This window comes from Hyaena hyaena, unplaced genomic scaffold (genome assembly GCF_003009895.1).
Source record: "Hyaena hyaena isolate Hyena2069 unplaced genomic scaffold, ASM300989v1 scaffold_395, whole genome shotgun sequence".
Classification (NCBI taxonomy): Eukaryota; Metazoa; Chordata; class Mammalia; order Carnivora; family Hyaenidae; genus Hyaena; species Hyaena hyaena.
In genome coordinates, this window is record NW_024081029.1 from 769,839 (window position 1) to 787,870 (window position 18,032).

Genomic DNA, 18,032 nt, shown 5'->3' on the forward strand with positions numbered 1-18,032 from the left:
ATTATTATGCCAACATACAAAATCAACTTTAAAACTTGGCCTTCCTTGACCTGACCACACTCTCTGCTCCTCTTCCATTCCAGCTTAATGCATGACACTCCATCAGATTCTTTCCCTGGAAAACTTAATATTTATCAATTGACTCTGTCATCAGCCACTGATTGGGCATTTTGACAAATGGCCTTCCCTCAAGGCTCAGCATGAATCTATCCTCCTCAGACCTGACCCTAAAGCCTCAAAGGCTTTCTCCAACCTCAAAAACTTTATAGCATTCTTCTATTAGCTGTTTCATGACCTCACAACTATTGACATCTAGGGCTGTATACTTGTTTTTGTGAGGCGCTGTCCTGTACATTTTAGGATTTTTAGCAGCATCTCTGGTTGCTACTCACTAGATGCCACTAGCAAACCCTACTCCACCCTTCCCTACCAGCAAACTGTGACAACTAGAAATAGCCCCTTGTCCCCCAGACATGTTCCCTGTTGGAGCAAAATCATCCCTAATTGAGAATCGCTGTTCTATAGCATTATTATTTTTAGCAGTTAATCCATGTGTTATCATGCTTTTTGATATTATATATGCTTTTTAATTAAGCATTATTGGTGTGCTGTATGTTTCATTAACTATTTTTGTGTATTTCTCTTCTTTGAGTAAATTGCTGATAAATTTCTGACAAATAGGTATACTGTATTGTACTTCTTTGTATTTTCCAATGATTGATCGATTAATATCATCTACTGTTGGCTGACTAATTCGTTCTGGCATTAGAATTAGAGCAAGATTCCTGTGTCTAAATTTTGGTCCCACCACTCATTGACTGTCAGTTTGGGTAATTTACTTCACCTCTCTGTAGATCAGTTTTCTCTTTGTATAAAAAGGGGAGAATAGGAGAATAGTATCTTCTTCATAAAGTCATTGAGAGGATTAAATGAATATATGTAAAACACTAAAATAATGCCTGCCCATGGTAAATACTATCCAAATATTACCTATTATAATCTGCATATAACAGCAAAAGATACAACTTAGTGGAATGAGTGTTTTCTGTTCCCACAGGAATGTTTTATATGTTTGAAAAAATATGTTAATCTATCCAAAAAAATTAGAAGATCACATGCAAATTAAAATGTGAAGACCTAGGGGCGCCTGGGTGGCTTAGTTGGTTAAGCATCCGACTTTCGCTTAGGTCATGATCTCGCGGTTCGTGGGTTCGAGCCCCGCGTGGGGCTCTGTGCTGACTGCCAGCTCAGAGCCTGGAGCCTGTTTCAGTCTGTGACATCCTCTGTCTCTCTGACCCTCCCCTGCTCACGCCGTCTCTCTCTCCTAGAAATTATAAGTTAAAAAATTTTTTTAAAAAAATGTGAAGACCTATAACAAGCAATTTGTCACAATGTAGTATATGAATGATTGCCAAATGACTGACAAATTTTTGGAGTCAGAGAAGGGAAGATCACAGTGGAGTGGACTGGTGGGGGAAAGAGTCACCAAAGAGGTAAAATTGGACTGGAACTTTGAAAACAAGTTGAGAAGAGGTAAGAAAAGAGTTTAGGCAGAGAGAAAGGTTCAACAAAAGCCTCAAGAAGAGAAAAACCTTGGCACATTCTGGAGAGACTGAGTAAACAAGGCTGGCTGGAGTTGAAGGTTGAAAAGGACCATGTGTGAGAACAAAGCAAAAATCAAAGTCCGTGTTTTGTCCCATGCAATCGACATGCTCATTAGCAATCAAAGAAGCTCATTCTTCTACATTTTGGTTCATTGTTATAGCTGCCATTGGTGGCTAGACTAGTCACAGCCAAGGCCCATAGTACAATATGAAGTAGATTTGCACCATAGGTTTCTTTATTTCAACAAGAACAATAACAACTCATGATCACTGAATATTTTCTGAATATCAGATAGTGTGCTGAGCACTTTATATTAATTAGTTACTTAAATAAATTATATTAAATTAATGCCATCCTATGGTAGACCACATTTCACAGATTAAATAACTATATGAAAATACTGTATATATTCAAGTTGAGTAGCTCACCCAAAGTCGCATGATTAATGCCATGGAAGGGTTTTCAAAAGCTGTGCTCAGCTACTGTACTAACATTTTTCCACAGGATCTTCTTTAACTTTTTCTTTACAACTTTTTCTGCAGTATGTGTCCCCTCATGTATCTCAGATCTTCTGCCATTCTGAGATTTTTTATTTTTGCCATACTCTGGACATAGCATTTTTAAAAATTGGTTACTCTCATTTTTTTAAATAAATGTATGGTCTTGATCAACATGACATAGTAGCCATCAGCTGTAGTCTGTCCTTAATGCCTATCATTACTGCCACGCATTCATAAGCTCATGTTAATTTCCAGAGTTCTTTGTAATTAACATATTTTTAATCAAGATGTATTGGGATTATGTTTGCTAACTTTTCCAGTACACAGTAATCAAAAATAAAAAGCTGTTGACTTGGGCATGTGGGTGACCCCATCGGTTAAGCCTCCAACTTCGGCTCAGGTCATGACCCCTCGCAGCCTGTGAGTTTGAGCCCCATGTCAGGCTCTGTGCTGACAGCTCAGAGCCTGGAGTCTGCTTCTTTGTCTCCCTCTCTCTTTGTCTATCCTCTGCTTGCACTCTGTCTCTCTCTCTCTCTCTCAAAAATAAATAAACATTAAACATTTTTTTAAAAGCTGTTGACTAGATGCAAAATGTTTACTTCAACTGATTACAACAATCATGATTACTATCCTAATGTACAGTCTTGCATAAAATGGGAGATGAAATTCGAAAGTGAATGGAAATGTTAATTTGACTGTCTAGTTATAGAGGGTGAACTTTACATTATAGCTTTAGGAGTTCTTAAAAAGTTTTTGAGTGGAGCTGTGAAATGCTGAAACCAATATTTTAGGAAGATAAATTGGTGTGGGTATGCAAGAAAACGGAGGAGAAAGAAACTAACAGGTAACATCTGGAAGACAGTAATCCAGGACAGGGTGTGAAAGTCATTTTCAAAAGGTAGAAGCAACATCATTTATAGTATATTAAATATTTGGCTTAAGAGAAAGGCAGAATATATGAATTCTGTCAAAACAGCATCATTAGCCTGTCATGATCATGCTCATCAACTGTAAAAGAAATATTCACACACATCCCATTTCCCTGGTTAACAGTCAACTAGGAAGCTTAATCCCATGAATTCAGCATCAACTTCTATGGAAAAGAAACACCTTCCATCAGGTTCCTTCTCTACCTTCTGTGGAGCTCACGGACCTAACTGCCACTGCTCCTCTTTTTTAACACACACACACACACACACACACACACACACACACACACACTGTCTCTGTGGTGTTTCATGTAGCTTCTCCCATTCAAAGGACAATTACCTACTTACTGAACTCCTGCTACATGGCAGCTGCTGTATCTTTATCATCTCATCAAATCTTCTAAACAAACCTATGGTTATAAATGATCATTCTTATATTACAAAGGCAGGAAGTAGGGCTCAAAGAGATTAAGGGACTTGATCAAGCACCAGAACTGGAATAGAGAGAAATGGGAAAGGTGGGGTTTTATTTCAATAACATTTTGCTATTTACAAAACATATTTACATGCCTTATTCCTTTGCATCCAGAAAAATCTGTTATCCATAGGAAATAGGGTTTTTCAGGGACAATTTCTTGGATATCATTATTTGAAGATGTTAGGCCTACACTTAGGTATGAAGACATCTTTTCCCCAAAATATCAGCTTCCTCGGTGTTCCCTGTAATTGGCAAGATCCCTATTTCCCTAAAGAGTGTACTGACTCATCCCTTCTTATGAAACTAATCTTAAATTCTTATCCCTATCACATCTGAAATCACACCTTTGTAAACATAAGGAGGGGCAGAGAAATAACAAAAGCAGTTAAAGTCCAATCCACCTCCAAGACATTCTTATCTGTTCATGGAGAAAACTCATCCATGTTGACATTAGCCTTCTAAGTGACACAGATATGACTAACCTGGCTTGGTACTAAATGCCTGAAAGTGAGTCTATCTAAAGATTGAGATGACGGTGCCTGACTGGCTGAATCCGTTAAGCATCTGCTGCAGCTCAGGTCATGATCTCACAGTTCATGAGTTTGAGCCATGCATTAGGCTCTCTGCTGTCAGTACAGAGCCTGTTTCAGATCCTCTGCTCTCTCTCTCTCTCAAAAATAAATAAGTATATTTTTAATCTTAAAAAAAGTGAAATGAGACTAGTGCCCATTGACCTGATTGGTTCATGAGAATGTTTTGATTTATGTCCCTTTACCCCCAAAGAACATGCACCAAAGTTTTGCCTGAAGTTATTCTCTCAGAGGGTCTGGTTAAAATTTCTTACAAAAGCTTGGCAAACTCCAGTCTATTATCTTTAGATAAAAAACTATCTAGGAAATTCTGAGGAAAACATCATAATGTACTCATTATCCAGCTAATATTTTCATTTTCTCTTTCAAGCTCAGAATGTCATGTTTCCTTCTAGACTGTGTGTATGTTGGGGAAAAAGAGGGGAGATACATTTACTATAACAATATGAGGGTGATAATCTCGAGAACATTGGAAATGGGTCATTAGCTCTATCTGCAGATAAAAGCCTGCACAAAACAGATAATGGTTAATTTTGCACCCATTTTTTATATATTTCCTTCAGCTCACCAAAATGATTGTCTTCAGAGCTTATGTCCATTATTCCTTTACTGTCGTCCCCGCAATAGAGTTCTCTGAATAAATATAAGGGTTGGTTTACAATTAAAAATAATGAGACTCTACTGGGCCAATGTCGTTGCATGCAATAAAGGGTGTGGGCTAAATTACAGGAGCAGAGCTTGTTTTTTTCCTCTGTTTTGCCTCACTTTGATTGGTGGATTGGCACTTTAAATAAAGGTTTCTGGTCTTCCTTGAATGAGAGATACAGAGCGAGTCCTAGGCACAGACCAGAAACAGTTTTAATCTTCTTTCCTTAGAACTGTCTTGGTTGGCATCACCAGGCCCTGAGAACACAGTGCATGTCAGCATTGAAGGTAAAATGTGATTTTATGATTTCCATGTGATTCCTATAAGTTCTTTTTTCCTATCTCCAGGTAGCATTTATAAAGAGGTTTTTTATTTGTCACCAGAAGCTGAATAATAGTTTATTGTAAGCCATTAGCATGTTCCACAGAAGACATGCCTAATACCCTACCAACTAAGGAAGGAAAGGCTAATCTGTAGACTTTTTTTTTTCACTATTTGTGTTTATTAGTGACAGTGGCTAATTTAGAAAGGATTTAGAAGACCAGCAAATTTCTTGGGTAGGCAGATTTCTGTTCATGAAAAGTAAAGAGGCTTTTCAACTTCTAGGATAAACTCAAAGAGATAATTCATTTTAGAAAAGAGAAAAAACTCAATTTTGAGACATATTTCCCAACTAATATCAAAGGCATTTAAAATATTCAACTCATTCTTATTTTTTAAAAATATTTATTTATTTGGGGGGAGAGAACAAGCAGCGGAGGGGCAGAGAAAAAGGGGGACAGGAGATCTTCCAAGTGGACTCTTCGACAGAAGAAAGTCCAATGTCAGGCTTCAACCGGGAGATCATGACCTGAACCAAAGTCAGAAGCTCAACCTACTGAGCCACCCAGGCACCCCTCATTCTTATTTTTAAAAAGATAAGTTTTGTTATGTTTATCTGGATAGCCAAAACATAGAGTGATATATAGTATAATATATCTGCAAATAAAGGTTTGCTATAAAATAATTGTTGTATTCTATTTCAAATGCATTTCAAAATGTACTCTGGAGAGAAAGTCTAAAATCCTGTGAATGATACTTTATAGATCAAAATTTGACATAGAAAGGATTTTCACATTCATAATACATTTTATGAAATGAAACACAGCATTTAAAGAACACATCACAAAGGTTATCCTACATGTTCATTTAGGTTGTAACTCCGTTTTTTAAAAAAACACTTAGATACTTTTTTAACTGATTCTTAATTCATTCCAAAAACTAGTAAACATAAGTAAGTTTAGGAACATTTAATTGTGTTTGTTTTTATTTTTGTTTTTTTTTAAACTGATTGTTTTGGAAGAACAGAGACATGACTCATTTGAAACATTGCCTTTTAACCATTCTGAAATAAAAATTCAACTGATTTAATTTTCCAACCCAATTCTGTTTCAGATCCCACTTTCCAAAATGAAGGACCTGATACTGATCTTATGCCTCTTGGAAATGAGTTCTGCAGTGCCGGTAAGTCACAGTTTTCTAGATATTCTAGATTGTTGGATACTAAACAGTACTGAGGGCATGTTCTGAAGTCCATGCATGCGCTCATTGAATTCATCCAGTGGTAGACATACTACTAAGTCAAAGGTCATAGGGGTCCAGACATCAACCTTACCGTCCAAAAACAGTAAGTCAATGTAATTTTTCTATTCAAAAAGGTATTAAAATATCTGAAGATAATTTTGAAGTCTTATTCAAGTCACTCAAGAATAAAAGATTTGTGTAGCCTCCACAATGCCATGGCACAATTTTATTATAACCACTCGCTGCTGTTATACAGTTGAAATGGAGAGAACATTTCTCCAAAACAGTAAAGTACATTTTCTTCATTTTTAAAAGAACGGTATTAGCCAAATTGTGATGGTTACAAAACAGACCTAAGTAATTCCATTTGAAGCAATTAATTAACCAACAAATTTCCCTTACAGGGGAGATATGTGTGATTGATAGTTGAAGTTTCTTAAATCAAAACATGCCATGGCAATGGGATTGATTGTATGTTATAGTCCTATACCTGGTTGACTCTAACATATGTTGATATGATCTCATGAATACAGTCCTGTGGGTACTGAACCCCTCCAGCCAATAGTATGTGTTTCTGTTTTCATGAAGACTTTGTTCAGCCGCCATATGCATTTGGCAAATATTGACTGAGCACCTGCCATACACCCAGCAATGTGCTGGGCACTGGAGACACAAAGGTAAGTTTGACATGACCTCTTGTCTCGAGGAACTCCTCGTTGGACTTAAATGAACTTTAAAATATTTCAGTTCCCTGACAAAGAAGATTAGCTACTTGGGTTTCTTAAAGTTATGCTTGGGAGGAAGGGGATAAAAACTGGCTACAAGGATGAAAGCCCATTCCATTACTCAACATGAACTTTAAGTGAAAAAAAAAAATAAAAAAGTAAAGCGTAAAGCTGCCCCCCTTGCTTACTTCTGTATAATACTGACCCTGGGGTCAGCCTCAGCCATCTACTGTCTGAGTGTCTTGACACTCTTGGAACCTATGCTGGCCAACACCTGTGTCAGTCAGGTCCACCTGCAGGATGTGACAGTTGTTTAGGATTGCCGACTGCCTGCCTGTCAAGTTAGACGTTCTGCTTTTACGTCTCCTTGGAAATGTATCCTCTGTCCATTTACATACACGTACATTTGTTGTTAATTCATGACTTAAAGTAAATGGAAAGCAAAGTACACTTTGTACTTGAATCTGTCCAAGATACCTAATTTGTATACTGGCCAATGGGAGGAAAGAAGGTTTTACTCTCACAAAATGTTGAACAATCTGCTCACTACACACACACATCGCTTTTCCTGTCTACACAACTTATCTTTTTCTCTGCTTAGAGTATTTGCTACACAATTATAACTCCTTTTCTGCTATCCATTTCCCAAACTGAATTATTTGGAGAAATTTGCACCATGACTCAGAAGGCCAGATATTACTTGTATAAAAAAGCAGAAAGTGGCAGGTAGATAACACACTCAGGAAACTATTTCTGAACTTCTTACTCATGAAAAAAAAAAACCCCAACATTTTTAGCTGACCCTTCATAAATATTTGTGTGTAAATGAAGAAAAGATGACATTTAGAACCTGTGACCCTAGAAAGTAAGGATTTCCAAAGAACCAAAGACCCTCAAAACCCAAAGTACTCGAATTCTTACTCTTCCATTCTCCATTTTTTTTCCTACTGGTATTTATGCATATTAATAAAGATTGTTTTAGAAAGAAAAATATTTTACACTTTAAAAACCTAGTTGTAAGTATCACTGTATTTTGACAACTCTTAAATGAACACATTAAGTATAATAATACTTGATTGATTTTTATTTTAAAGTATATATCTTGGATATGATCAAAAACTATAAACACAAATCAATAGATTTATACATAAAATAATTTTTCATGAAAGATGACAGAGCATTTGTTGGAGCTCCTTGGATGGGTAGCAGGTTAGGTTTTGCATGTGGTTTTTGCTGAATGCCATGATTCCTTGAACCAGAAGCATGTAAGTTGCCAAAAGCACAAGAAAACTGACCTTAAGTTTGCCCCTTTTGCTTGTCTATGGGATAATTTCTTTAAGAATACAAAATATCCTTGTTTTTCTATTTTGTAGCTTTATGCTACACTGTATTTGTTTTCAATGTGATCTCAAATTAAATTTAAAAATCTCTGCATTAAGATACAAAGGGTAGATGATTCATGAGGGGGCAAAGTCATTAAATACGATGCTAATTCTCCCAATTAATTTAAATTCTTCTTTATTCTGCTTAAAAGCTCAAGTCTAAATCCCTCAGCTGGCCTTTGCGTGCTGGGTTAGCTTTCTATTTCCAGTATGCATTTAGGGAAGTTTCTTACCAGACATCTCAAAATTATTCTTATTTCCATCTAGATGTTTCCTCAGCAACCTGGGACACCAGGCATGGCTAGTTTGAGCCTGGAGGTACGTATTTTTAGAATATTTACCTGTAGCCTTTATATTTGTATGGTCCTGGTAAGAAAGAAACACCATGGGCAGGTTCTGTTTCCCTAGTCAGAAGTCAGTGGCTGTCTAGAGAAGTTCCAGAGAAGTGTATGACATTTATTAGAGCATTATCTTATCATTTTACTGCAATTTTAAACTCCCAGGTATTTTACTCTTCAGAATGCCATCCGTGTGTGAATTAGATCAATACTAATATTTAATACCTAATATATATTAGGTATGCATGATATAATTACTATATTAATATAATTACTACATTAATTAAAACACATTGTCCTGAAGCCACAAATGATTTACATTTAATTCCACCACCTTATAGTATTTTATATGACAATGTTCCCATGAAGTAAATTTACCCTATAAAATGTGGTTGTTTATAAGAAGTCCTGTAAATAACATGAACCTGGTTTTATGGTATGTGCTTCATAGCCTGTTTGTCTTGCTGAAGTTCTCATAATAATACTCTGTTTAGAAATTCTCAGCACACTAGAAACATTTGACCAAATCAAAAGAAAATATTAACAGTCATGAATAAAAAAAATTTATGAGATTATAAATTTTTCAGAAGACCTTGCAAAGTTTTTCATATCATGACAATCTGGAGGCAATCAATACAATCTCAAATGGAAGCTAATTTCACAGAGTTACTTTTTTCTCACTTTCTAGCTTAAAAACAACTCAAAGCACACTAAACCTGTTATCATTAAATTGAAATTGACTTTCTGTTGAATTGGCAGCATTCTTGACCATCTATCCAGATACTCACCATTTTCCCCAGTGTTTTTCACATCTACTATTTTGAGACCTTTATTATTTGGGAAGGAGGTAGGGGTGTTTTGTCTTGTCTTGTTCTGTTCTGTTTTGTTTGACTGTTTGGGGATGGATTTATGAAAGGCAAAGTAAATTAAATGGGGAAGGGGGAGGGGGAGAAGAGTCAATCAAACAATGTTCCCACAATTAAGTTTCTATTTCAATTGAATGAGCTATTTCCCAATGTTTTAATGTGACCTTTACTTAAATGATACCTTTTTCACTTATTTGATTAATGATAAAAAGCAAGCTCACTATTTTGATAGCAATAGCAATAATGGGACAATCACATTTAACATTTCCACCTTTCAATGATGATTTGCGTCTGTTTTTATTTTATTCAACTGACCCACTGCAAACTTTGTGCTAATAATATCATATATTGAGAAAACAGTTGCACCATAAGAAAAGGAATATATGTGGCAAACACTAACCCACTTTTTCTCTTGGTAGACAATGAGACAGTTGGGAAGTTTGCAGGGATTAAATATGCTTTCTCAGGTAACCTTATTTTCAAATATTTCTTATTGCAAGAATTAATGGTGGTGGTAGTAGAGACATTAATAGCAACACTGTAATTCATAAAATTGTTTGTGAATAGATATTCTCCTAAGTATGGAAAGAACAAATGAGTAATGGAGATAACCTAAAACAAAATAAGATCCTGAAATGGGATGGTAGCTAAAATAGTATTTAATTTTCTTGAGTAAGAAAAAAATCCTTTCTAGCACTTCAATTTTATTAAACAACCCAAAATATGAGGTTTTAAAAAGCTATATCGCAAGTAAGTTTATGGGAATATTGTAATCTGTCTTAGGATAGAAAGTAAGTCTGTTGGAAGAGAGCATTTGCCTGTCCACATTAAAATCGCTGATGTCACACTTACATTTGCTATCTCCACACATTCTATCAATTTTGTAGAAAATGAAAACCAAGTTTAAGCCACTACTGAAATATAAGCATGTTTTTCTCTCTCTCTCTCTCTCTTGCATGTCTTTAGTATTCAAGATTTGGTTTTGGAAAGTCATTTAATTCTTTGTGGATGCATGGTCTCCTGCCACCACATTCTTCTTTCCCATGGATGAGACCAAGGGAACATGAAACTCAACAGGTAAGTTAATTGCATCAATGTGCTTGAAACTTCACACTTAAAAATATTCCCCAATTTGCTTTCTCTAAGTTATCATATACTAGCTACAGACAGAAAATAATAATGAATAAAGTATTCATTCTAAGTATTAGCAAGTCAAAACCTATAATTGTTTTTAGTACTTAAGAAAAATTAAAACGAAGTGGTTCAAACTTTCAACTTATTTGTATATTTATTTCAAACAGGAAGATATGGCCTCCAAAATATAAGAGATCATAATGACATGAGCAATAACAAAAGATAAACTATCTTCAAGATGGAAGCAGGCTACATCTCATTTTAGTCAAGAGTCTCAAAATAATTATTCAAAGTCACATTTAAAATGATGCCAAAGTCCTGGTTAAAATATTATGAAACTTACAGTAATCAATAAATACATCAATCAGTTAACCATTATTTATTTGGTGCCTCATAAATGCATAAGCAAATTGTAGATTAGGAGTGAAAATGAAAACATTTAAGAATGGCTCTAAGGTACATGAAGTTTCAGATCTGATTGGGAGATAAGACAAGACAAAGTATTACAAGGTGCTAAATTATGAGGTACAAATAAAAACAGCCATAGGAGTTTTGAGATGGGCAGTAGCAGAAGAAGGATTGTGGTAAAACTTTCATGTCACTTTGAGGAGCTTGCAAATGATTTAAAAATAACAGGAGGCCATTCACCACAGTTAATTTCAAAAAGGAGCAAATGAACATAGTTGTTTTAATAAAAACCTTTGATTCCAGATGGTGTTCACAAGTAGCATTACTCACCAAGCCACACTTAGTAGACAATAAATAATGTTAATAATGACTGTTTCTCCACTTGATTGTTTCCAAAATGGACTCCGTGATGCAGGAATTTGATTGGTATTTTACCTAATTATCACTACTCTCCTTTCATTAACTCAAAAAATATATCATTTATCAAGTGCCAGGCACTTGTCAGGAACCATGTTAAATGTTAGGACTATAAAGGCAACGAAGACATATTACTGTCAGTTGACCGTGGGCAAAGATATATAACAAATCATTGTAATCCAGTGAGAAAGCAGTACCTAGAGGCAGTTTTGGGAATTCAGAGGAGGAAACAACCATGCTACCAGGAAGTCCAATCGTTTTCCATATTCTTCAGCACAGATCGTCCCAAAGGAAGTAGAAGAGACAGTCACGCCCCAAATAACATTGACTTTACATAAATTGGTGTTTCCTACACAAACATAGCTTTAAGACAATCCCCCTGGACTCTCTTGCAAGTGGAAAGCTTCCCAAGCCCTTTTGTTTTAGAAATTCTAGGCACCACAGTCCAGTGAGCTATGGCTTCCTGACACTCCTTTCAAATTTCTCTGCAGTATGAATATTCTTTGCCTGTGCACCCCCCACCTCTCCCATCGCAGCCATCCCTGCAGCCTCAACAGCCAGGACACAAACCTTTCCTCCCGCCTACAATTGTAACCGCCATCCAGGACACAGCCCAGAAGGGAGGACCTCAGCCTCCAGTTTACCAGGGACAACCGCCCTTGCAGCAAGCAGAGGGGCCAATGCTCGAACAGAAGGTGGCACCATCAGACAAGCCACCGAAGGCAGAGGTAATTCCTTTCCCTTAAGTCAAATCAGAATTGCCCACTAATTCAATGAAAACTGATTTGCAGAGCACATTTAAATAATCAGAACTTTCTGGCATAATTTATGACAATACAAATATGTTTTTAAGCAGTTGACATAACTGTCCTTTACCATCAGAAACAAGGCATGGATTCTAAAAAGATCCTGTGCCTCTTCGTTTCTTAGTTGCAAAAGATGAAAGCCTTCAGGGGAAATGGGACAGCCCAGAGAAGTCCATGCTTCCTATCATCAGAATTTTTTTCAGTGTTAGAGGGACTGAGCAGAGTGATTGATCCCACAGCATTGCATGCAGTATTTTAGATTATTATTTCTCTAACTGGTGGAGAAAAAAAATCATGCAATAATGTAGAGACAAGAGCTGGAAAGAAAAGGAAGTTACCATGTAACTAGTATGTTGCATATTTAACATTCCCCCACGTCACCCTAATTAAAATACTGTAAAGATAGATATTATCATTCTTCTTTTAAAGAAGACAGACTTTGTGTCCTGCCCAACCATATGAAAGTGAAAATCAGGACATTCATTTTAGATTGTTTTTTTAATAGTTTATTGTAGATTGTTTATTATAGTCATAAATTGGATAAGAGTATGTCCAGTTCTATTTTCATAATTTAGTAATTTTAATATTTACCTATGATGCAGCTACCAGGAATGGATTTTGCTGATCCACAAGGTCCATCAGTAAGTACAGATCTCAATAAGATACTTTCCTAGGAAAAATATCTATACTTCAAGAAGGGAGAGGGGTACTTGGATGGCTTGGTTGGTTAAGTGTCTGACTTCGGCTCAAGTCATGATCTCGCGGTTTGTGAACTTGAGTCCCATGTCGGGCTCTGTGCTGACAGCTCAGAGCCTGGAGCCTGCTTTCAGTTTCTCTCTCTCTCTCTCTCTCTCTTTCTCTGACTCTTCCCTTCTAGCACTCTGTCTCTCTCTCTCTTAAAACTAAACATTTAAAAAAAATTTATAAAGAAAGAAGAGTGAAAATGTTTAATTGCCCCATTCATCCATGAATATGAAGTATAATGAATTCCTTTGTTTTCTTAAATATTAAATACTTATTTGTTAGACTAATCCACCTGAATGTATTTCATATAACACTTAGAAATGGCTGTAATAGGAGGTTTGCCTGTGTTACAGCAAAAATGAATTACTAATTCTATTTTCTACCACTTAAAGGTGTTCCAAATAGCTCGTTTGATATCTCGGGGACCAATGCCACAAAATAAACCATCTCCAGTAAGCTTTTTAAAAAATTTGTCTCTGCTTATAATTTACTTGTAAGTTTTTCCTTGGAAAGTGCCTTTTATGATGATTATTGTATTTATATCTAGCTTTACCCAGGAATATTTTACATGTCCTATGGAGCAAATCAACTGGTAAGTCTGTATCCTACAAAAAGTATTGTTTTAGATTAAGTATTATTTTAAAAGCTATAATTATAGAATATAGGCCTCACTCAAGATTTCATATTCTCTGAGTGCCTAATAACAACTGAAATGGCAAGGAGGCAGACTTTCTACTTGAATAACTCTAGCCACACACACACACACACACACACACACACACACACACACATCAGCATTAAGGAAAAATAAATTTTCTATCTGAATTATCCAAATTGGCTACAGTTATTTAATAATGACTCACCTCTACACTTTGCCCTGCCTCTGGGCACAACATGAACATTAAGTAAACTTTTAACTTTGTCTTGAGTAGCTAATAAGATCATTGGAATCCACTGGCTAGTAATAAGATGCACCTTTTCTTTTTGAACAGAATGCTCCTGCCAGACTTGGCATCATGAGCTCAGAAGAAATGGCGGTGAGTAATGTCCTCAAACTGTTATTAAAATAGTGGTCAGGGGAGAACAGTCACACATGACTTGCCACAAGAGGCACTGGCCATAAATGTCACTGGATATACAGCACACAACCCAGATTGTTCCACTCAGAAACCAAAACCTTGATTCATAAGCAACATGCAAAGATTTCACCATGTTTCCATATAGTCATTTCTGAGTCACGGCCATTCTTGAACATAAGATTTTGCCCTGTCTCCTGAATATGAGCAGACAAGAAACCTTTCTTGAAAGGCCATTATCATTGAACGGCATATGTTTCAAACCAAAAAAAGGCACACATGATTTGTACAGAGTTCCCATCGCTTCTCGGACCAAATTCAAAACAATAAATTCAACAGCTTTGCAAACAATTTAGACCTCAAAATTGAGAGATCAAACAGAAAAAGAAAACTAACAACTCTACGTCTTATGCTCACCACAAGTGTAGCCACCATCTGTCACCATACAACACGATTACAACTTTGTACACACGAACCTAATGTGACATGTGTGTCAACTATATTCAGATAAAAAAAGGAAACTACCCAAGTTTAAAAGGTGATTAGTATAAAATATAAAGTGCATTAATATGTTAATCTGAGCATATTCTTTTTCTACTATCCATGCATATGGCAAATTTAGAGGACCAGTAGACTTGCACAATTTCATATTTTCCCACAGAAATTTCTACCTGCTACATTTGTTAGAGCACAAAACAAAAGAAAACAAATACCATACTAAATTAAATTGTTATCAGCTATAGATTCTATCAAATGAATAAATACTCTACGTTATCAATGAAAGAAAACTCATCCCAACATTCTTTCTTTTTTTCAATGTTTATTTATTTTTGAGAGACAGAGAGACAAAGAGAGAGAGAGTGAGAGCAAGGGAGGGGCAGAGAGAGGTAGACAGAATCCGAAGCAGGCTCCAGGCTCCAAGCTGTCTACACTGAGCCCAATGTGGGGCTCAAGTTCACAAACCGTGAGATAATGACCTGAGCCAAAGTTAGATGTTTAACTGACTGAGCCACCCACGTGCCACCTCATCCCAACATTCTTAGGTGTCTTCTGTGAACTAGATGCATAGAAAGCTACAGGCGCAAGATAAATTAGATAAGGTTTCTGTTCTCAAGGAGTTTACTGTCTAATCAATGGAAAAGTTAAATACAAGGGCATAGTGTCAAGATGATGTGATAAGGGGAACAGACCTATAAGAGAGGGAAAGGGAAGAGGTAGTTAGCCCAGCTCAGGAGTTCACAGCGCCATCTCTCAAGGAAATGATGTGAGAGCTGAGATGTAGAGAATGGAGAGCCAAGAAAAGGTAGAAGAAAAGAATGCGGTACCCACATACCACCAACACAACTGGCTGAAAATTCAAGTAAGGGTTAATTATCTTCTTATCATTTTGATTATTTATATTCTGCCTCATGCTTAAAAGATTTTGTTGTAGCTTATGAAAAACTCCTAATAAATGTCACCAAAAAATCGAAAATAGAATTTAAAATGAGTCACAATTGTAAGCGATTAATTAATTAAATGAGATTACAAATATGCAAGTTACAAAGCCCTACACAATCATTGTACATAGCCCAAAACGGGAGGTTGGACATTTGGGGCAACAAAGGCAGAAAAAAAAAAGACAGGGTCAGTTCTATCATTCTAACTGTCCACAGGAAGAAAATATTCCAGTTCCTCCAGAGACATCAAGCTTCTTTTTCTGACACATGTTCCAAAAATAAAAAGAAAGAAAGAGAAAAGGAAAGTCTTATATGGGGCTTCACTCATTTGAGAAATGATGATGAAGCAGTTCTCTAAAACATCCACCAACAAACTCAACAATGGATCAGTGTTTGTTTGTTGTTCATTTGTTTTATGACAGGCACTACCTATTTTGGCTGCTTATTGTTTCCTTAACATTAAGTTCGACTGCCATTTGCCTGTAGATTTGGTTCTGCCCTGCTTCCCCACCTCTCTCGTTCCTGCTTTCATCCAGATATGGTAAAGGATCTCCACCTGTCTTTCACGCTTTCCAGAAAAGTCCAGAATTCTCTCCTTTATATTTCAAAGCCACTTTAGTGAGAAATGTGCTGACACAAAGCTATCGGCTCATTCCTTGTTCCCTATTTTTTTTTCTGATTTCTAGGTGAATCTGACCAATTCTGATTGCATGGTGTACTTAATAGTGTGGGATAACGGTACCTTTGGTAAATGGTTTATTTCTAGGGAGGCAGAGGAGGCCCCATGGCCTACGGGGCCATGTTCCCAGGATTTGGTGGCATGAGACCTAACCTTGGAGGGATACCCCCCCATCCAGCCATGGGCGGGGACTTTACCCTGGAATTTGACACCCCCGGCGCTGGAACCAAAGGCCCAGAGAAGGGAGAAGGAGGTGCGCAAGGCTCCCCGGTGCCCGAAGGCAACCCGGCAGATCCGGAAAACCCAGCTCTCCTTCCAGAGGTAGCACATGGTGCCCTGGGAGGGCTTCTTGCTCACCCAAAGGGCAACGACCCCACCCTGGCAAGAGGCCCTGCAGGGCAGAGCGGGGGACCCCCTGGGGTCACCCCAGCGGACGCTGACCCACTGATGACCCCTGGATTAGCTGATATTTATGAGACCTACGGTGCCGATGTGACCACGCCCCTGGAAGAAACGCCCACGGATACCACAGTCATCCCAGACACTCAGCAAACTTCTATGCCAGAAATCAAGGCCCAGCAGCCCCAGATCATGCATGATGTGTGGCGTTTCCAAGAGCCCTGAGAGCTTTGAGATTATCAGCTACTTTCTGTATGCACAAGTTCCCCAACTCTGTCCCTATACGATATCTCTTTACTGAAACACTTACTACCCTGCGGCAGAAAAGGCATTAAAAATGCTGAGCATATATTAATAAATACAAGTGGCTAGAAATAGTGTAGGTCCCCTTCTTGCTTTCATTCTCTTCTTGAAATAAAATGTGTCGGCTTTCTCTGTGATTTAGAAATACTATTAACAACATCAGAGCAAGTTTAAGGGTCTCTGCAGTTGAAAATCACTGTTTCTTAGCTGTCTTGGGCACTATAGAATTTCTCTTTCCAGCATGACACCGTCATATCCAGGAAATGCGATGTTGCTTTGGAAACTTTTCTCCAAGCAAAGGCACATATTCTCAGAATTATGAGAGACATCATTCAAACATTATTAAACAGGGATGTGTGAACAGTCCCTGACTGGTATTACTGGGTTTGGTACTATTGGATTTAAAATTCTCATTGTAGAGTATTTTATTTAATCTAGTAAAAACACTTAGCCTATTTTAAATAAAGAATTGTTCTCGTTGAAAATTTCAGGAATTATATGTTTATTATTTACATATCTCCAAATGGTTAAGAAAAGCATGCTCATTCCCTACCTTTCCTATTCTTTAACCCCTTTTATTTAATTTGTTCATTCTTTCATGGAAAGTTTGTTGAGTATCTACCAATGTCCTAGGCACTGTGTAAGGCAGCAGGGACACAGCCCCTTCCCTCACAGCTTCCACTGGGGATGACTGATAAGAAGACAGACAGCCACAGTCTTTGTTCTTATGACAAAAACACCCACTCTGAACTAACTCAAGTACTTTACGTACATTATCTCACAACAATACTGCAAAACCCACAACACGTGTGAAAAGTGCTATGAAAATGCCAAGCAAGGGGTGCCCCTGAAGCCACAGAAGAGAAGGCCTTACCCAGCCAGAGAGGCATGGGAGGGGTGGGGAGGGATCCCACAAGTTTTCTCAGAGCCGTTTGCAGAACAAAGTCTCTGAGAGGAAGAAGCACAAGAAGAGTCACGCGGGTGCCATGTGAGAATTAGCTCACT

General features: G+C 37.3%; 1 protein-coding gene across 1 annotated transcript; it reads left to right on the forward strand.

The window, feature by feature from the left end:
• The first annotated feature begins 5,020 nt into the window (after nucleotides 1-5,020).
• On the forward strand, nucleotides 5,021-16,949 carry AMBN (ameloblastin). The gene is made up of 11 exons (XM_039251777.1): nucleotides 5,021-5,035; nucleotides 6,183-6,251; nucleotides 8,686-8,736; nucleotides 10,042-10,089; nucleotides 10,589-10,699; nucleotides 12,073-12,309; nucleotides 12,990-13,028; nucleotides 13,524-13,583; nucleotides 13,679-13,723; nucleotides 14,124-14,168; nucleotides 16,413-16,949. Exons 1-11 carry the CDS (start codon nucleotides 5,021-5,023, stop codon nucleotides 16,947-16,949), a joined length of 1,257 nt encoding a protein of 418 aa, XP_039107708.1.
• The last annotated feature ends 1,083 nt before the right edge of the window (nucleotides 16,950-18,032 follow it).